At 36.0% G+C, this 21914-nt stretch overlaps 1 protein-coding gene and 1 long non-coding RNA gene across 5 annotated transcripts in view; one reads left to right on the top strand and one right to left on the bottom strand.

Annotated features, from left to right (window-relative positions):
• LOC136998519 (uncharacterized) overlaps positions 1 to 21914 on the bottom strand; it is a 64695-nt gene that overhangs the window by 29735 nt on the left and 13046 nt on the right. The gene's annotated exons all lie outside the window — the stretch shown is intronic.
• On the top strand, positions 73 to 7761 carry eve (even skipped). Of its 4 annotated transcripts, XM_012362872.2 has the most exons (6): positions 75 to 485; positions 1868 to 2086; positions 2481 to 2806; positions 4950 to 5547; positions 5693 to 5951; positions 7270 to 7761. In XM_012362872.2, exons 2-5 carry the CDS (start codon positions 1921 to 1923, stop codon positions 5902 to 5904), a joined length of 1302 nt encoding a protein of 433 aa, XP_012218295.2. In that variant the 5' UTR covers positions 75 to 485; positions 1868 to 1920; the 3' UTR covers positions 5905 to 5951; positions 7270 to 7761. The 4 variants fall into 4 exon arrangements, with proteins under 4 accessions (XP_012218297.2, XP_012218295.2, XP_012218296.2 ...); XM_012362874.2 differs by lacking the exon at positions 7270 to 7761 and having other exon boundaries at positions 73 to 485; positions 4950 to 5590; positions 5693 to 5835; XM_012362873.2 differs by having other exon boundaries at positions 75 to 343; positions 5693 to 7761.

Raw genomic sequence — 21914 nt, 5'->3', positions numbered from 1 at the left:
AGTGTAAAACAGCCTTCAAGCTCGCAAAGGTAGCGCTGACAGGAAGGAAACGAGGAGTAGTCTAGTGGGGAGGGGAGGAAATGGAGAGGGTAGTAGGGAGATGGTAGTAGTGAGCAAGGTAGTAGTGGAAAGGTACCGGTCTGGTGGACACATTATACAACCTGGCCGCAGTACTTAGTGAGTCAAGTCAGACTGTACTCTGCTTCAAACTACGAACGGTGTAATAAAAAGCTTCTAAGTAGTGCACTCGGAAAAAGAAGGAAAAGATTTTAAAAAGTTGCAAAAAATTGCTCTCCCTATTTCTACCTCTCAAGAGTTCGCATACACCTCTTTGATTAATTGTGTAAGGAAATAGAAAAAATTGTGTCTTTACGATAAGTGCGATAAGTTTCAGTATCAGATATAAATTTCTCAGAGAGAACACAAAGTGAAAAATTTAGCAAAGTGAATATGGTAGAGTGCAATTCTGGACGCTAAAGCAGCACGTGTGTATTATTTTCAATTCTTTAAATAATTTATGATTGTTTATTTGTAATGCATAAAACATAGAAATTTTGCATCTTAAGAATACATAAGAAAATTGGCAAAGATACGTATTCTATTTCCAAGATTTGTCGATTCTTACGATTTTCCATTTTAAAATATGAAAAATAAAAATTAGAACAAAACATGAGAAAAAATTCTTTTTAATTGCATTTTTGTTTATGTATTTTTCATATTAAAAAAATTTCATTTGCTTTATATTTTTGCAAATATACGACAAATATTCTAAGATTTCTGTTTATACCAGTTTCTTGATTTCTTTCGTTATAAGATACAAATGTGAAGCGACGTGCAAAATTTTGTGTAAGATTTTTAAAATTAAAGAAACTGAGAATGTTATTGAAAACATAATAATAATTTATGTATTCGTGTTGTTTTGTTCTGTGTGCAGAAAATACTCGGATATTCACATGTTTCACTATTAATACAATATTAGATTAAAGTTAATATTGTAAAAATATAACAAGAGATAAATATTATAATATTAACAATATTATAATATTAACGTTTCTATAAAATTGCATGTTCTATGCAATTGCTTAATCGGACCATCAATGATATTTCGAAGCTGTGCTGCATAAATTCTCAATTATTTTTTTAATAATAATCTTTTAACTCTGATTTTGTTTCATGTTTTTTAATAATAATTTGCTTTATGTAAAAATTATTGCTTTTTTTATATTCAAGTTTCAAAATCTGTATATAGCTTTAAATAAGCTTTAACGGCTTATGCAATTTAATTTTATTTCTATATTTCGAAATACGCTGGTCACACACATATAATTGTATCTACTTATAATATATGATTATAATACATATATGCGTACTTATTATAATATATGCATTATATAAAATTCAACAAATTTCACATATTCTTTATGTGAACGTAGAAAGCTCGATATAGTTGTACGCATATTAAAGCTTGACATATGTATATTCCGATTCGCATTCCAATTTGAATGTATTACGTATATTACATTCTATTATGTGTGTACTTGTGGCCTTGTATTTCGTTTTCATAAATATTTTCCTACGTAATCCTATATTCTGAAGACTTCAATTTAACATATATAGTTTAATTATTACCAAAAATGTATGTTCGAATATTTTCGAGATGCATCGCTACACTGAGAAAAAAGAATGATTGCAATAACTATTATCTAGTGGCCAACCATATTCTAACTATATAATTGATTGACAGTATTACACGTCTAATGTTATTATTGCTAACATTATAATGATAATTTCTATAAAAATAAGTATTTTGATAATAATTCTAGTCCCGTGCAATTATAATTCCAAATATCACATATTTTTCTTTCAGTGTAGAAGCGACGTATTAAAAAATACACCTCACTATTGTACAATAGCGTTGCAATGGCTTATCCTTATGACGATGAGAGAAGAGATGACAGTCAAGAAGAGGAGATGATAGTCGTGGATTTGGTGCCTCCGCATGTGTTACACGCTAGATATTTTGGTGGGTCGAGCCCACCACGCAGCCCGCTATCTAATATGCCACGATCATCATCTGCCGAGAACGGTGAGTTTCGCAACACATTCGCGACGTGTATTTCCGACGTAAATTCAGACGGTTTAGTGAAAAACAGAGATCGAATTTACGTTTATCTTGTAATAGCTGTAGGAAACGCGGAAGATGTAATGTGTCAAATGTATTATACGGAACTTTTTTACGCAATACGATGGGCAAAATTTTAACCATTAAATTTGCTATCTTTTTTTAAGGATTTAATATCTTATTTTATTCAGTGAATGTTTAAAGCTATATACGAATTTTTTATTACGGCTCTATGTATTCTTTTTTTATTGTCGGGTTATCAACTTTTCGAAATTCGATTTTTGCGAGACAATTCATTCCTTGTGATAATTTCGCACGCTAGCGTAACATAGATTGGAATGTTTATTGATTTATATAGAATCGCCGACTTTGCATCAGCCTACATCGATGTCGCAAAATCCGACGACTTCGCAGCAGAATCCGCCGACTTCGCGTCAAAGTCCATTGATTGCGAATCAGCATCAGCATCAACATCAATCAGAGCATCAACAACAGCAACAATCACAATCGCAACAACCGCACTCAATTCCTCCTCCAGACTCTAACGTCAGAAGATATAGAACTGCCTTTACGAAGGAACAATTGGCTCGATTAGAGATTGAATTTCAGAAAGAAAATTATGTGAGTCGACCGAAGAGGGTAGAATTGGCCAAGCAGCTCAATCTTCCAGAATCTACTATAAAGGTAGGAAGATTTTGAAAAGTAGATAAATTTTGAAAGTAGATAGATTTTGAAAAGTAGATAGATTTTGAAAAGTAGATAGATAGTTTTTCCGTACTGTTTTTTTAATTGTTGACACATTTTTCTAAATATCATTTATATGATTTAGTAAATGATATCTGTACATAATCAGAATTTACAGCTCTTAAACTTTTTAAAAGCTTTGTCGAAGTATCTGAATTTTATACTGTCTCATAAAAATATAATTTAAAAAAAATCAAAGATACGCATAATTCCTCTATTTAGAAAAGATAAAAACTTTTTATTTAAAATTTTTCTTTCGTATGCTGTCGATATGAATATTTCGTAGCTATTCGATGTATATTATGTCTCTTATATATTTCTAAATATAAACATTATACAAAAATTTTACTTTAATATTCTAATAGAAAATAAAAGAAATTAATCAAAGAAAAATTATTTGATTTCGCAAAATTCAGATTATAATAACCTAAGAAGAGTATAAACCGGAATTGTTAAAAATGTTAATTTACTACAAAATATAGTAAATAAACAAAGAGAGAGAATTTCTAAATTAAACAATTTTCTTTAAATACTTGAAAATTTAAAAATGTCTATTAGAAGAATATCAAAATTGATAAAGAATTAATGTTTGAAATTGCTAACGATGATAGACGATAGTTTAATCTTTAAAACTAGAGTCAAATGACCAAATAAAAATGATACAAAATTTAATGAACAATCCTGATTTCTTTTTTAAGACAGACTGTGATCTATGCTAAGTTGGTGAGGAATGAATGAACAGTTATGAATAAATATCGACAAACATGACTTCATCTGTGATCGACGCAATAAGACTACCCATTAGCACTTTAGTTCGAATGTTTGATCGATGCTTCGAGAAATCATTGAGATTCCTTCGACCAATTGATAGTTATTGATAAATATAAAATACTTCCTTTACTTTAAAAAAAAAACGTTTTAAATTTTTACCTAATAAAATAAGAAATTTTTCTAAATTTTGCTGATAGATTATTTTGCCTCATGCATAGAATTTTATTATTCGTTAATTAAGTATGAGAATTTTTCGAGTGTATTGAAATTAATGAACGGTATATATTCTGATATGATTTCTCACGGGACTGGTGCGTCTGTTGAAAGATAGTCCCTAACACCGCGCGTTTAATAGTGGCAATTAGAGACCTTTTTGTTCGCGGGCCGAGAGCTGCCGGTTGTTTCTTGCCGCGGCCAGCTGCGGACATGTTTGATCGGCGATTATAGCCTCGAGAGCGAATCAGCACCGTGATTCTTAGATTTATCCGATAGCCTTTGATCCTTCTTTCGCGTGTGTTCTCGGCAGTGCCGTAACTTCTCGACGTTATTTCTCGAGAACGCGGCGGGTTCAAGAAATTCTTACATAATATACACGTGCGAAGGGGGCTGTATTAACGTGAGTTTAGTCACGGCACTGATCTCGGGCTCGAGGGAGGACCGGTCCGGTTTGGCCAAACGAAAGTGTTAAACAGCTCAATTAGCGACCGCCTTGCGGCTCACCTTAGACTTTAATGGATCTCTTAATTTCTCGTCTCGCGCCAGCTCACATCGGTAGTCATAAAGCGGTGTGAGCAAGGGAGGAGAGAACCGTCGAGGTGTTAAACGACGGCAAACGTCTCGCACGAATTACCGATATAATCGTTCGCTGCCTCTGAGAATTTCCTATTGTCATTCATATATGTGTATTTGAATACTCACTTAAAAAACCATATATGCATATAAATGAGGTACATATAAAATGACAAATTTTTATTTTACTTTTACATGATATTTCGGATAGAATAAAAATAGAGCAAGTGAAAAGCTATCAAAATAAATTTAAAAAAAAATAAAGTCACCTATTTTTCTACCAGTATTGCGAGAAATTTTCATCGATTATCTAAGGCGCACAAAAATGTTAAAAATACATATTTCTAGGTGAGTATTTGAAGTACACAATGTATGTGAATTCTTGTGCGGGATATTTATCGTCATTCAACAACTCGACGTCTCTCAACACCCGACTTCCCATAAATCAATATACCTCACGAAAATGTAATTTTCAACATGAATTGAAATTTTTGTAAAGAATTATGATTTCTCTTTGTGACAGGTGTGGTTCCAAAACAGACGCATGAAGCTTAAGAGGCATCAGATGTCGTCGTGGCCTTTTGTCATGTACACGGAGTCGACATTGGCCGCGTTATTGGCGGGCTCCGCTCCGCTGTCGCCATTCCCATCCTTGAATTATCACGGCACGCCGACGGCCCCGACGTGCATGCCGGCGACGGTGCATCTGGCACCGCCGTACCCGAACGCCGCGTACTACGCGAATTCGCGATACGTGTCGTATTCTCCTCCGAACGAGCTGGTGAACATGCTGCATCGACCGCATCTGCGCACCACGGGCACCGCTTATCCGGCGCATCTGCTGCAGCATCACCCGTCGTCCTTCGCACCCTTGCGCTTCGGTCTGGGCGTGCCACCCGTCACCGGCGCCGCCTTCCCCCCCGTCAGTAGTCTACCTCCCACCACGACGTATAACGCGCACATATCGCCGCCGGATGTGAGCCCGGTGAATTCGGACTCGTCCAGCGACGGCTCCAATAATCAGCCGTCGAATATTCTGCATCCGCATCCGCACCACCTCGTCAGCTCTGTCCTGCAGCAGCAGAACAGAGTCAACGAGGGAGAGCAGCAGCAAGTGAACGGTATTGATGTGCGGGATTTACCAAGATAGAGACTAGTGATGACGTAATAATAATATAATGTTATTTTTATCTTACGATTGTTTCGCTACGTTTCTTTCATTTTTTTAAAATGTTTCTTATCGCGGTATTAAATATCTGTTTACAGATAGTCAGCAGGTAAATCCGGCGCTGCGTACGAGCGCGCTTGTAATGCCGATACCGAGCTCCCTCGAAAGTAGAGCGAGCGTGTACAACGTGCCGACCACCTCGGTGTCGACGTCAACGATGCCGGCTTCATCGACGACCAAAATCAGTCAGCCGAGACTGTTTCAACCGTACAAGAATGACATACCAAAAGAGGAAGCATGTGCGAAATAAACCAGTAAATACATTAGCGGCGTGATTATGGTGCGTCATGTTGGCATGTATGTATAATGAACACAAATCATTTACATTTCGGTAATTATACAAAAACCGAAAACGTTATTAGTTCTTGTTACGCTTATTATATTCTGTTTTATGAGAGAATTTAATGGATTTTCACAGTCTTTCATAAAAATCTCGCGAAAAATTTAGTTAAAATGTGATCTCTATTTTTTAAACATTGCCGACTCGTGCAATAAAGTAGTATCGAACGATATCAGTGGAGAATGCATTTTTTGTCAATGTAAATCGACTTGCCGAATTAAAGAAATGCCACACATATTGATGTGTGTACACTACTGGATATCATGTGACTTCTTCCTTTCCTTAATTTATTATAAAGTCTGTAGTACAAAATCATATTCTCTCATAGAACGGCGTGTATTTGGACGAATGCATACGCGAATGAGAAATAACGATTTTGAACTATATGGATTATATACTATATATTTGTATTATATTCTATATAAATTTATTATTTATATAAATATACATTTATTTGTATAAATATACGTTTATTTTATAAACATATATTTAAAAATGCACGTATATTTATATAAATATGTTATCATATAGAGTAGCTGTACAATAAAAATTGAAAAATTAATAAATACCTATAGAATGTTCCATTTAATATAACTATTCGAAATATCCCCGTCGTTTTTGGTAACGTAGAAAACCGTTTCAAGACAAGTGTCTTGCATTTCTTGAAGCGAGAAACATTATGTTATATATATTTATAAATATATAAACAAAATCGTTATTCGTGATTCGCGAATTTGTCTATTACTGTAAACTTGTATTACTTGTATATAAAATTACATAGATTTTTCAATAAATTAAACATCAAAGTGTCACTTTAAATCGAATAAAAAGATATCGTGAAAATATCAGATAATTAACAAAATTTGTATGGTTTTTCGTGAGGTTTATTATTGGCAAAACCGCTCGGATTTTCTTAGTTATCTGATATTTACGTAGCTTTGCGAAAAGTGGACGTAGAGCAATTTGCAAAAATTTTGAAGCTTAAAAACTCCGCTTCAAAACTTCGTCGAGCTTCAGTCGACGATATTTTTACCCTAAAAGGTGCCATTTCAAAGTTGATTTTGTGAAGTTTCTGAAGAAAACACATTTCAACTTTGAGAATATGCATGGAGTTGAAGAAAAGTTTTTTTTCAATTTTGCTTAAAATCTTTTAAGAACTTGAAGCTTTCTCATTAAAGTGCTTTTTGATTAGCTATGCTTTTAAGGTAAAATATGATTTTTTGTCAAGTTGGAAAAAACATACACACTACAAACTGTACATTACACACACATTAGACACAACACAACACAACACAACACAACACAACACAGCACAGCACAACACAACACAGCACAACACAACACAGCACAGCACAGCACAACACAACACAACACAACACAACACAGCACAGCACAACACAACACAACACAACACAACACAACACAACACAGCACAACACAGCACAACACAACACAACACAACACAACACAGCACAGCACAACACACATAAACACGCACACGCACACACGTACACACGCACCCACGTACACTCATTAATTCAAAAACATGAGGCGTAAGTCCGACCGTGCAACCTCCTCGTGGTACACCTTGGTTAATACTAATGCCGGCGGCACTAAAGACTACTACTGCATTTCGCTACCGATTCAAAGTGACTCTTCAATTTAATTGAGAAATTGATATGTAAATAGTAAAAATTATTATACAAGCAACAAAATAAAAGAGATATGAAAAAAGTAATAAATAAATATTGTTATATAGGATTATAATATTTGTTGTATGAAATCACCCTTTACATCCCCATCTTTTTCGTTGTAATTTATTTGACAAATTTCGGTCAACAGACATTCACTGCACTTCAGTAGCGATACAAATATAATACAAATAGAATACTTCAAAATTTTCAATATATCTTATTCAAATCGTAAAAACTTCAGCTTTTTACTTCCGGATTGTTCGCTGAATATCATTACGAATTCTTCACAAATTTGTATGACAGTTTCTCGTACGAGGAAGATATATTTAGCGTAGCACATTTGTTTTCTTTCAATATTACTTGTATCCATAGCTAAATGCGGCTAACATGCCTCAAGCATACTCGAGCGGACACAAAAATTGCATAAAGAAGACCAGGAAAAGAATCCCTGCAGAGAACCCTACTAAAAGGACAGAAACATTAAATATACAAGAATGAATTGAATGCGGTAGGCACAGTTAGCTTTATGAGTGATAGAGCCGATCGTGTTGGAAATCGTTTCCGCTTATTGCGGCCGCATACTTCTATGGAATACATAAATCCGGTATAAACGGTACCGTTTTTAACGACCTATTAAAGTGCGATCAAATGAAGCCGCACAATAATGTTTTCGCCATTCGCCTTCCGATATGCACGGATATCCCCCGATACAACCTTTATTCATTTAGATGCACATCTAAACATATTCAAAGATAGTAAAATCTAAAAATATCTGCCATTTCAATTAACAAAAATTTTTAAAAATTATGTAATCGTATTTTAATTCTTATTGTCTTAAAAAATGTTCTAAATCTTGTCGGAAAAGTCACTAATCTGCCGAAATGTGCAAAATTCTGAATTTTATTTGCTACACTTTTTGACAATAATATTATCTGGCATCATATTCAAATGTACCAAAGTATCACAAATTAAGTAATAATTTTATTAAATATTAATGTAAATGTTGCTTTTATAACGTATAATTACAAGATCGTGAAGTCTCACGTTTCTTCGGTGATGTGATAAAAAAAAGCGTTCAAAAATTATTGCACTAGTCTATCTCCATAACAATAAAACGCGAAGTTCTGAGGTGGAGGCATAAAAAATAAATAAAAAAATTGCTGAAAACGGGTAGTGTCGTGATAAAAGAGAATTGGAGTTTTTCCAAGAAAAATAAAAAAATATATATATATACATATATAAGCGTTATATTGCATCAGATCATAAAACCCTAAAAGTCAGGCAAATATAGTCAGAAACCGTCAGGTAGTTATTAGCAAACTTCTGTTATTTGGTTTTTTGAGAGTTCCGTTTGACAGTGATTATCTAACGTTTTCGCTCGGCATTTATTGCTGCAGAACAATAAGAAAAAGAAGCAACCCTTTGTAGCATTCCTTTTTGGCGAAAAAAAAAAATTTTTATGCACAGATGACAGTTTAATATTTTACACTAGTTTGTATCTGCTAGAAAACCGAAATCTCTTACAATAAAATGCTGAAAGAAACACAGCACACAAAACGAATTATTGAAAACAAAACTCTGCAAAAATCATAAAAAATATTTAAGAATTGAACCCATTATTTGAACAATCGGAATCGTAGATTGAATTTTTCATGTCGTATTAAATTTCCAATTAAAAAGTGGCACCGAATCGCATCTACGAAAAAAATGTCATTCCATCTTAAACTCGATCCCCCGAGGACAATCTGTTACTCAACCGTGCTGCAGCATCACAATCTGTCGCGCGCAACTATGTTATCTTATCTGCGGAACCATTAAGTCTCGTTCGTGCGCGACGGGGCGCATCCCTAACAATCTGTTTTGCAATATTGCCTTCAACTTACCGCTAATAAACGTGCACTGCGGCTTGTACCGCGATAACGATGAAATTTAATTGTCTTTGCGACACGAAAGAATAATGAAAATCCCAGTAATTACTAACTATTGCAGTTCGTCTAAACTAATGCAAAAGAGGCATTATCAAATTAATGAAAGTTATTGCAGATCTAATATTGAAACGTCACGATTCTATTCCGGATAACAAATACAATATGATGCGTACATGCGAGTCAAATACGCGATTTACCGCTTCTATGGTAAAAAAATTGAGCATGTCGAGCTGATTTGCTCGTGACAAGTGCAAAAATCGACGAAACTTTCTTTTTCGTGAAAGAGATGCATCTGATGAAATAATAGGGGACGAAATATTTTATGTGAGAGCGAATCTGTGGATAATTGAAGAGTCAAAACTGTCTAGAGTCACCATCTGAAACAAACCGTGAAAGCATGAAGGCGTAACATCCGCACAACGAGCGAGGCGTCCCACAATGGTTCCCTTCGTCAAATGTCCAATTCAGCCCTGACATATTCTGCGAGTACTCTTTTGCTGCCCGGAGCGGAAATGGTCACAAAACATAGTGTCCGGATAGGCTCGTTATAAAATTTGCTTGGGAATTAGTAAGTTTCACGGTGCGTTGCAGTGAAGATCGCTATCGAGAGATTCGGCACTAAAACTGCAAGATATATGACGGTTGAACTTTCAACAGTTCAGCATATTTACACACCCTTTCTAAGCAATAAACTAAACAGTAGCTTTTTTTTAAACTGCTTAACTCTTTTTTTCCCTCTGTTTTTGCGTTATAGCAGTTATATCAGATTATAATACCACAAGAGAAAGTTTATACGGCGCGATTATTTGTTACAATTTTTTGTAAAGGCTGCCAGACTCCTTTTTTTCGGACCTCGTTATACCGTTGTCGGTAGTAAAGAGGCTATGAATGAAAGAAAAGGCGTTCAAATTTTCACTCAGCAGGTCTCTTCAGAAAGGTCCACTATTTTTAAATTCGATTCTACAAATTTTCGGACGTTCGCACAATCCTGATTTTCCCGCCCGGGCTGCAGCGACTACGAAAACGATTATGAACGGAGCGGACTGGTTTTCCCATCGACATTGACTCCGAATTAATTCCCACAATTGTCCGGCGCGTCCGCGATAATCGCCCGGCCAGATCACAATGTCGATCGATGTGTGTTCGCCGCTCTCGATATATACGCGAGTCTACGGGATGCGAATCGGAGCCGACGGCCAGCGATTGGCCACGGTTGCCGCTCCGCCACCCCGTTACAGCCCCCGTTGCGTTATTTATTAGCCCTCGCTTTATTACGCGCCCTACCCAGTCGACGGTCGGATTCGCCACGATTGCTGTTTATGAGGAAAATATTGCCCCACGTCGAAGATCGAACGGTCGATTAAAGTCGAAAGCTTCGATCTGCGTGAAAATTGATTTCGCAGGTCCCGCGCTGCCGCGAACGCGAATACAACTATCATGGTGGTTGATCTTTTATCCGTGTCTCTTCGTGGGAGGCTCCGAACTTGAAATAAGCGTGGAACGAGATGGGAATCCAGATTAGTAGTAATTGGCCGTGTCTATAGATCGGAACCATGTCAGCGGTGTTCGAATTATCTTTAACGCTGCAGCGTAAAAAGCAGGTTCTTGAAAATATATGTAATTTCCCATCATGTATCCAATGTTCTAAGGACGGTCTACCACAATGTTTATAGGATAACGTGTTCACAATATCCGTAATGTTTTTGTCCTTGCACCTTCATAGAAACGAATGAATGGATGGACATCCGTTTTCAGCGAAATGACGGAAAATCATGTACTATTTCCAAGTGTCTCTATTAAAATAAAGTTGTCAAGTTTGTCTTTCCATACAATTCTACAAAGGATTTCTGCTTGCTTACGATTTTAAGCTCATGGTTATTGATGCGTTGTCGTTTACACAATGCATTTAGACATGGCTAACAATATACTTAATGAAGAAAATACTTTAGCTTTTATTTTTTAAAGAAAATTTGAAAGTTGCTAAAATAGTAAATTGTAAAAGTATTTTTTTGAAAAGTCTAAATGCATTATAAAAACACAATAATTATAAGAGAACTATATAGATGCACCTTAGCCGATGTGTTTGCTTGCAAACAGAATATGAATAAAATCGGGATTTATTGTTACATAGAATAAATTATCATGTTTTACGTACTTAAAAAAAGCAAATAATAGTATTGCATACGTAAATGCATATGTAAATGCATAAAAATATTACTAGTATAAGTACATAAAAATCTTATTTTTAGCGGATGGAAATGTTTGCGTTAACGCGTGATAAATGTTGTGTATATAAATTATTATGCCAAAGCTTGAATGAAAATGTACGCATATTGAATCAATAATGTAGAAGACCTTCACAATGACAAAAGTATGTATAATTAACGCAGAGATCTGCATCACGGTTATTACACAAGAAAGTGCCCGCGCATAAAGACTAAAAGTCATAGAATAAAGTCGTGACTGCGAATCCCATAAAGATGTAACGTGAACCCGTAAAACAAGTCGACGAGCTTCGCGCGCGCGTTTTCCTTTGGCCTAATAAAAGTTACACGCGGGGTACCGGCGCGTTATACGGAGTCTCGGGCTATAGGTGAGTTAATTCCATCAAGGGAGACCTGATTCATTATCCAATATCGGATCTCGTAAATCCTCAGTGAGTCAAATAAATTATCGTACTGAACGCATCACGCTGACCCCACTCACTTTTGAGAATTTCGAGAGGCTACCGAAGGCTCTCCATCCTTCGCTCGATCGTTTCGGCCAGAATCTCCCGTATATTGTGATAAATATTTTACATTAAGTAACAAAAGTATTGGCACACTCTAACCCATCTGGCATAATTTCTCTTACGCGAAAAAAATAGATTATTGCACAAAATGCTTTCATTACAAGCTGATACAAATTGTGCTTTACTGATATAAATTTATAAAAATATGCACTAGCGTGAAATTCGTTAAAACGCCTTTTTTCAAAGTGAAGGGACTAAGAATAAATATAAAAAAACGAACATGAATACCGGCCCAAATGATCCTAAAATATTGAGAAAACGTTTTTATTTATTTATTATACTTATGGGTAAATGTCTCTAACAACTTGGAAACTATTTCCGAAACGTATTATCCGCATACCGTCTAAAATTTTTACAGATGGTAGCATCTTTTATATCTAGATATAAATAGTCATCATTAGTTTTTGTAAAATAAAAAAAACATACCTGAGTTATAAACGTGTTAACCTAACTCCAATGGTTTTATTAGTGGTTATAAACGCAATGGGGTTTTAAGGCTTCTGAAAATCAGAAAAATATTGCACTAATTTGCTCAAAATACAAAGTTAGAAGATGGTTAGAAGACCAAATAGCATAGCTACCTGTATTCAATTTTATTTCATTCACATGTATATTTATTCACTAGAATGTTTTTTTTTCGTCGAACATTCCATATTTAATTTTTTATTTAAAAAAAGATAAGATTTTTTATTAATCATTTTTTTCGAATAAATGGCATCGATGCCTCCAGTAGTATAATAAATAATTTTTTTTAATTGCCTAGTTTAATTATGAAAATAGTCTTGTAAAATTGACATTTTATTTTTAAAAATCAAAAATTTTAACTATATAAAAATTCAGTTTCAAATAGTTTGCAAAAAGAAAATGATTCCTAATGATTTGACTATTAAGTGACAAAGAAATCACAATGCAAACTATCCGTGACAATAAAATTAAAAAAAAAAGCATTCTCATGATGGAATACTTTAGCTCCGCTGGTTATAGTTTCCGACGTTTTGTTCCGTCAAACCATGTCAAACCATGTCAAAAGGAATAACCTGATGAAATAATTAATGTTAGATACGAAATAATTAATGTTAACATCTTCAAAAACTGCAGGATTCCATTTTAATGTGAAAATGACTCTTTGAAATGTTGTGACCAACATATAAAATACTCAAATTAGCACTTCATTTTTCATCTATTATTTCCTTAATTGCACCTTTCAGCTGAACTGTTAGAGATGACTATTATCAGATAGAAGAGGTGTTAACGAAACTGTCAAACATGCCGACAAAGTCCACAAAAACATCCTAAGAACTTCTTGTAATCAGTAATGCTAATATTCTACTTTTCTTTATTGCAAACAATTATTGCACATGAACTTATAAACACAATGCAATTTCTTCCCAAAAATAAATAATTCTACATGTATGCAAATACTTTAATATTTATTAAAGTTAAATTAAAATTAATATTTATTAAAGTATTCATTCTATGCCTAATATTATATGCAATTCGTATTCAGATCGCGTGATCGTCGAGCTGGAATTTTGTCTTTCGGTTAGACTTTTGAATGAATGTTTATTGCATTCCTCTAATATTTTAGCATGAAAGCGGACCGGTAATTCTTTCCAACTTCCAAGCTCTCTTCCAGAACCGGAAATAGCATTGATCACCCTAAATAAAATTTTACCTGAGCCTTTCTCAACTTCATTTCGGAAATAAGAACGTCGCACATCTTGGTGCAACTGCCGAGACAAAGGCAGCGAGCGTTTATAAATTTGGCCAAAAATTGCAACTAATTTACGGAATAGAAATAATGTGACTCATAAGGATTGGGAAACCGTACAAATTGCCATAGATAAATGTCACACAAAAAGCGCATACGTCGGCCTTTGAAAATGTCCCTATAAAAATTATAAACGTTGAGCAAAGTAGACCTTAATAAATTATTGTCGTTTCTGGGCCAAGGTCATTTTTATTCAAAACCCAATTATTTAGGAGAATAATGGGGAAATTCTAAAGAAAGAAAAAAAAGAAAAAAAGAGAACAAAAGCCGATACATATCGGCGCTGCGGGAATTCACTAAACATTTGCTGACATTTTAGAAATAAGCATAACGGCCCTCCACATCACACACGAACTAATACAATTTTTTACAAAGACAGAAATGCGCAATTTTCTCTCGAAAGTTTCGTCTTTAACAAGCAAAGGTGATTTCGTATAGAAAAAAAATGACAATGAGAAACTCTTCGTAAAAATGTTTTTCACATATAAACGTTCCTAATAATAATGCGTGATACTAAATTATCACCCGAAAAACCTTCACGAAATTCTGAGTTGCTTCTTCACAGATCATTTCAATGAACACCACGCTTAACGCTAGGCGGTTTTATAATCGATTAACGAAAGGCAGACAGAAGGTGTAACTAGAAAATCGGAATAAATTGGTCTCAGAAGATACTGAGCAGCTGAAACGAAGTGAAATACGTAGATTCTTTCTTCGACTTTCAAGAGACTATGCGAGTCGTTACGCAATAATCTTCTCGTTACGGGAATTAATTTGTTTTCTTGAAAAGACATTCTATCCATCCGATGCAGTCATGTCATAATATTGTGTCAAGGACAACGCAGCAGGTTCGATTCGACGTTGCTGTCGCGTCGATTCGATACGCAAGAAAGTTTTATGCAGTGAACCGTAACGGGATTGCATTTCCTTCTCTCCCTTTATATGCAAGATAACTCCCATGGAAAGGCTCGCACAGGAAGTTTTTATATTTTTGAATGTACATTGTTTGTACGTATACTTGTAACCATATACATATATGTTAAAAAAAAAGGAAGGAAAGGGTGCAAGTTACGAGGCTTATTGTTCTCCTATTCACTCAATTGTTTCTTTTTCTATTGCATGACAGGTAATATGGCAATTCTCGTCAAAGATATTATCCTTTTACGGCCTCTCTACGTGACAAGCTTCCACCATATTGATCGACCATTCGCCATTTCGACCACCCACGTTTACTCGTTTATTTCGCATTTACAGAGCAACCCTTTTTTCCCGCTTCAATGTCAGCAGATTTACGCGCTACGCTTGATGAATTTTGAAACATTTACGCTCTCGTGATGACCGGTGCGCATTGATCCTATCAGGATATGAAAGCGTATTCTATCAATAAAAACGTTTCTGCTCGAAACACAATTTTCCTCCATCACGTTCGCTCAGCCTGAAATAACCATAGCGTATCGCGCGCGCGAGATAGAATCGTTCTTCCTCCTTCTCTAGCGCAATCGCGAAAACGAGAGAGAATACGCATAAGCTCCGTAGCCGTTTCCTGCGAGATGAGGGAGTGCCTTCTCCTTATTTACGGCGAAGCGCGATAATAGCGCGGATGATGGGGCCCCCGTCCCGAAGCGAGATATCGGACGTAGCCATGGCAACCGCTGCCGTGGCCATATTGGTCCACGGCCAGCTATCGATAATAGGAAAGATAAGAGGCAGCCCCCGGGCATATCCGAGATATTTTATTGCCGGCAAAATGGCGACCCGGAGTCTCCGCTTTTACGCGAGCCGTCCCGCACACTGCAAGTTGTCTGCGTGTTGTTTTTGCAAGCCATGCGGTGGCAGCGTGAAAATCGATCGTAACGCGACGAAGAAAAGTGGAAACCGACTTAACTGTGCTGATATATAATTATTCTCTCTTCAATGCGCACTTTCCACCGCATAATGAAATTCTAGATACGATTATTGCTGGCTGGAAACTAAATTAATATAAATTAATGTAGATCTTGCAAAAATATAATCATCTCTGTAAAGCATCTCAGAGATGCTTCAACATCTGACAATGGAATTTTAATTTTAAGAAAACTAAGCTTTGTTTATTGTATCAAATATTCATTTTGAAGCTAAATTAAATATACTATAATCAGATAAGAATATTGAAAAATAGACAGATTGATAATATATGGAAAATGAAAACAAGAGGGAGATTTATTTAATATAGAAATGCTTACTCTACACACACGCGTTTGGAAAATTTACCGCTCAGAGCCGAGGCGGATCGTTCCCATTACGCGAAATAAATGCGAGTTAATTAAAGGGAGGAAACAATTACTCGCGAATAAATCGCCGCCGTTAATCCGTTATAGCGCGGACAAGTTAAACTTCTCCTCTCGCCAATCCTCGCGCTTTGCGAGGGCTTTGCGAGGGCTTTGCGAGGAATAGGGATTTGCGAGAGACCGACGTCGACGTCGGGGCGCGTTCGCATAATTGGCTTTGAGCGTTGCCACCTGCGCCCCGGAAGCCGAAGCCGAAGCTGAATGTTGGCGCAGGAGGCAGGACGAAAGACGAAGTGGATCATTCGATTCACGGAGATTGCTTTAAAAAACGTCTTCTCCTTCTTAACGTCGATACGCTACATTATTTTAATAAAGAATTTTAGTGAAGGAATTTTAGACTGATCACAGATTTGCTATCAATTGTCTAAATTTAAATGCTAATTTAACGAAATTCTACATTAGAAGAAAGAATAACTTCTATGCATTCTTTTATTCTAGAAATAAAATTTCGGCGTTCACCATATTTCCGACAATATTGTATTTAGCTTAACGCGAAATCAATCTTTTGACAAAACAATCGTGATCGCGGTAATATTTTGAGAAAAACATTAATGTCATTAAGATTGCCAAGTTCATTTTGACACATCATTGTCATGATTCTCGTGAAAATAAATATGTGGTCGAGAGGCTTTTTATACGAAGAATCGAGCATGGATTGAAAAGATGGATTGAGTGTTCTGAATAGTCGCAACAAGAAAACTGCTCCGAAAACACGAAACCTGTTGTATTCCTGCGAAACGGTAGCTACCTATTTAAGAATGTCTTCGTACACTGCACGAGGTCAAACGGACAAAGGGAAGGACCTAGCTTTCTCTTCTCTCGTCCATAAATTATATTGTTGTCCAATAGTGATCGCAGTGGTATTCCGAAAATAAAGAGCATTTTCATATAACGGTGTCTAAAAGCCGATGTCCGATGCTAGGCCGACGTTAGCACGTGAAAAATCTAATCTTTGTCGTGTTTTAGAAAATTTCACTTGGTTTCAACACGCGATAATCATTGTTGTTTGATTAATAACTCACGAATTTTCACGGCTGTTATTTCGATCTCATTTTGCTTGTGTTTTACCGAAATATTTTACATAATACTCCGTATATCACTTCTTACATGATAAAAATATCAAGTTGTTAGAAAATTCCATCATAAGAAAACAAAGTCGCATTCATAGCTCACAAAGTTCAATCGTTTCATCGAAATTTCAAAGCTCATTTATTCTTTTACCCTGAAAAATGTGTAATCGCGATTGCAACATCTACGTGTAAAACAATGTAGAATAAAAAAATAGAACAATTGAGCAAAACATTGGTTTCTCGATTAACCATCAAATTAATTAAATAATTTTATTTCACTCAAAAAAAAAAAAAAAAAAAAAAAAATAACGCACAGATTTGTTTTCATAGCAATACATGCATGCATACGTGTCCTGCGTCAAATTGCAGTGGATTTCACGCTGCTCCTGTGCCGAGAGCATATGTGAATGTAAAACCCCTCCGATGTCACCACCCGCGGACACGGATCCAGCCGGAGATCTCGTGCGGACCGTTTTGTCATTGGAATTTGATGATCCGCCGTCCCGTGGGGGCTCGCTACATAAATATTTGCGCGGTAATCCCTTCGTAGATCCACTTGCCTTCTCTCGCCCGTCCCTCGCTCTAACTGCCGCTCCGCTTTCCATCCTCTCCCCCCGCCCACCCCATCCCGCACCCTTCCGTTTTATTACGCGCCATATACGGATCCCCGGCCACTCGGCAACTCTATGATCTGCGTTTTAGCAATCGGTCCGACGTTACCAATTCTCCAACGATGATTCCCTCCCCCCTGCCCCCTTCCCCCCCATTTGTTTACGCGAATAAACTTGGTCACTTAGCAGATCTTGTCTCTCTCGCCTGTAGATCGTTCAATTACTTTCGTATCAAATTGTTCTCAATAAAAATTTAATTGAATACAAAATATTGAAAATATTTCTAAGCAATTTGCAAAATAAATTTTTTTGAGAAAAAAGTATAATTAAGTATATCTAAGATGTTCGTGAAAATTGATTTGCAATTGCTTATAATCTTTTACAACTTTCAAAACAAATTCTAAATCTGTGTACTTAATTGAAATTAAGATCGGGAGTGCCGAAATGTCTCGTAAAGCTAAACAATCATACCATTTTAATGACGTAAGGATCTTCGACCCCTTGTCGACGCTTCAACGACGCTTATTTACTAGATGACAGCAGGTAGGGATTACCCTTTCTTTCTGTTAGTGATTTAATTCCACAAGGGGATTGCACCCCGCAAAATAATAAACACCGTCGCGTCATGTACGGGCGATACATGGATATAACACGGTGTCAAACAGCGATCTCCGCAAGCAACTATGAAGTGCGCGATTTATCGGTCTAACGGGGCGAGTTTGTCACTTTGAAAATTGCGATGTACAAACAACTCTTATGTATTCGAAAAATGTATCTATGTGTGATGCCGTAATATTATATAATTAAATATTCTTCGATAAATAAGACAAACAATATAAAAGTACAAGATAAAATACTGAAAATGTCAAATGATTCTTAACACAATCGAATCTTTGTTGACAAAATACATATTCTTATTCCATATTTTACAACTAACAGAAACTCCTATTCAGTTTAATTCACTAGTGGTCGTGCAGCATATATTTTTAATTACGTTTGTAAAAAGTTAATTATGCAGAGATTTGTTATCGCATATATGTAATATACGGTTAATTTATTATTAGATTCATATATCAATTACTAACAAGTGTATTTTTATATTATTATTATTATCATCCGAGCACATTGCTTACTTTTACTTTGCAAACGTAAAAAATTCAGAGCATATGTTAGAGAAGCTGCAAATCCTCTATTATCCAGCATAAGCAGTGCGACATCGGGGACGACGATGAGAGCCGTCCTACGTAATACAGACTTCATCGTCGATGATTAATCGTTTTTGCGCTCTAAGCCTCGCGCGTCGCGTAATCTATCCAGTGTCCGAGCGACGCTTCGTTTTTTTTTTTGTTTTTTTTTACGTGTACATGTGTGTGCGTCCCGAAAGAATACATCTTTTCTAAAAAACATAAACCGTTCTCGCCGCGCACGAGAGTGCAATTCGCGTCCGCCGGCCGCTCGACGGAAACGACGTAACGATACTTTATGAATTCCGCGACAAATTTATCGCGAGACACGGCCACGTGCGCGCGATCCCGTTCGTACCCCCGTTTTAATCAACGCGGACTGTCTTCGTTTCCGCCGCACAATAGCGTTTGGGCGGGCAAAATCTGAATTCTCGAAAGTCTATCTAGATAATATTCGAATGTACCAATCTCACAACGTGAGATAAAATCTTAACAGAAAAAAAAACATGACATATGTTTCGAAAACAGTGCTTGAATATTTTTTCGTGGAATTATGTGCATATAAAAATTGTGAGAGAAATTATAATGCAAATGAAAATTATTTCCATCTTACATAATCTACAATTGTATGGCATTTTATGTAAATGGTCAGAATTGCTTATCGAGATGAAGCAATGTGAAGCGATTCTTACAAATAAAATTTTCCTTGAAAAAGTCTTGCACATTTTACAACTCTATAAGTAGAGTTTTAATAAACAATTTAAGATTTTATTCATATAAGAAGATTGAAACAAGTTTTCAAGAGATTTAGAATATTTTATGCTGAAAATGCTAGAAAATTATCGATAGCTAAGCAAGAGATTCTGCGACATTCCGTATTATCGGATTCTCACAGAAGATAATAGAGAAAATATATCGTTATAGATTCGGAGAAAATTAATTTCTTTCATAAATATACTTCGTATTCGGCAATCTTTTAAAGCAATTAAAAAATCGTAAAATTTCTTTCGCCACTGTGTATGCAGAACTACAATTCACAATTTCTTTCTTATTCCGACTTAATCCGGGAGAACAATCGCAATAAAACGGATCAAAGGGGGATGATGCCCAGAAACTCGGCGATATCCCCACTCTCTCATACGATTCCACTCTCTGAACGCTCGTTTCGACTCGTTCCTCCACCTCGATTCGCCACCTCGCAGCCTATGTCCGACCGACTAACCTTTGACCCTCGCAGTCAAGATTAGGAGGGGAAATCTCGGCGGCGAGGGAGAAACAGAGAAAAAGAAGGGAAAGAAAAAGAAGAGGGAGGGAGAGAGAGAGAGAGAGAGAGAGAGAGAGAGAGAGAGAGAGAGAGAGAGAGAAAGAGAGAGAACGTTTCGCGCAACGAAACGATTGCTTTTCCGCTCGTTGGATTTTTATCGAGTTATCGAAACTCCATCGACATCGAGACAAATTTCATTTCACGCCGGCAACCTCGTTGATGCAATAGCGAGCGCATCCGCGAAATCGAGCCGTATCGCATGCTGGGCGTTAATATTAGATTCTCGTGTGGATTTTTTGCGCGATATGCGATATGCGTGCGTGTTTTCGCACTTTTCATTTTTCCGAAGACTGAAAGAAACGACACGGCATATCAACGATCTTATATTTCACGCGGTATTTTAACATCGATGAAGGAAACGCGAGTTAATGCTGACTATTCAGTATTCACGAGCCGATGACTGTAAACCGTGTTCTCCGTCGCTCTTATTGACCGAAATAAGCTTCATTATTTAATTTTACGCAAGCGCTTACCCTCTATAATATTTGTGGGACTCTTATCTTTCCCTTGTTCGCGCCATCGCCAATGGACGCCCTGCCGGGCACATTACGGACCTTCACGCAATTTTAAAGACTGCATTCTCCGCGTTACAATTCCGGAAAACCCAATTGTCATTTTCTGCCTTCCCTTCGAAAATATGTTCTCATTTTACTTACATTATTCGCATAAAAGCTCCATGAGCTTTCTGTAATGTCTTGAAATTACAAGAGATGCAGTCATACAGAAAATAGTAATAATAATTGATTTTGAAATTGATTATTTTCGACTATTTTTCTCTCGAGAGAAAAAATTTAATTAAAATATTATATTATATAAAATAATATATTTTAACAAAACACGCATTTTTAATAAAAAACGGATTTATACAATTTATATATAAAATATATTATTTTATAAATGTATATTATTTTTTATATGATAAACCTTATAGCGACAGAAAGGATTAAAATTTAAAAAATATATGAATTAGAGGAATATCAAATAAAATCGCAAAACGCAGGCAATGCAGCATCGCTTCAACACCAAAGTGGCAACATCTCTGTTGTATTCGACGAAGTAACCGATGCACAGTTTTACCAACAGCCAACTGATTGAAGCATATAATTTACCAAATGTAATGTTGTTCTCCAAAATAAAAAATGCAGAAACAATTTCTGAAGGATTTCAAGTAAAAATCCAAATTCATTCTCGATAATTTTTCTATTGTATAAATGCAAAAA

Source organism: Linepithema humile, chromosome 3, assembly GCF_040581485.1.
Source record: "Linepithema humile isolate Giens D197 chromosome 3, Lhum_UNIL_v1.0, whole genome shotgun sequence".
Classification (NCBI taxonomy): Eukaryota; Metazoa; Arthropoda; class Insecta; order Hymenoptera; family Formicidae; genus Linepithema; species Linepithema humile.
The sequence above is the reverse complement of the archived record's forward strand: the minus strand, read 5'-3'. Positions and strand labels throughout refer to the sequence as shown.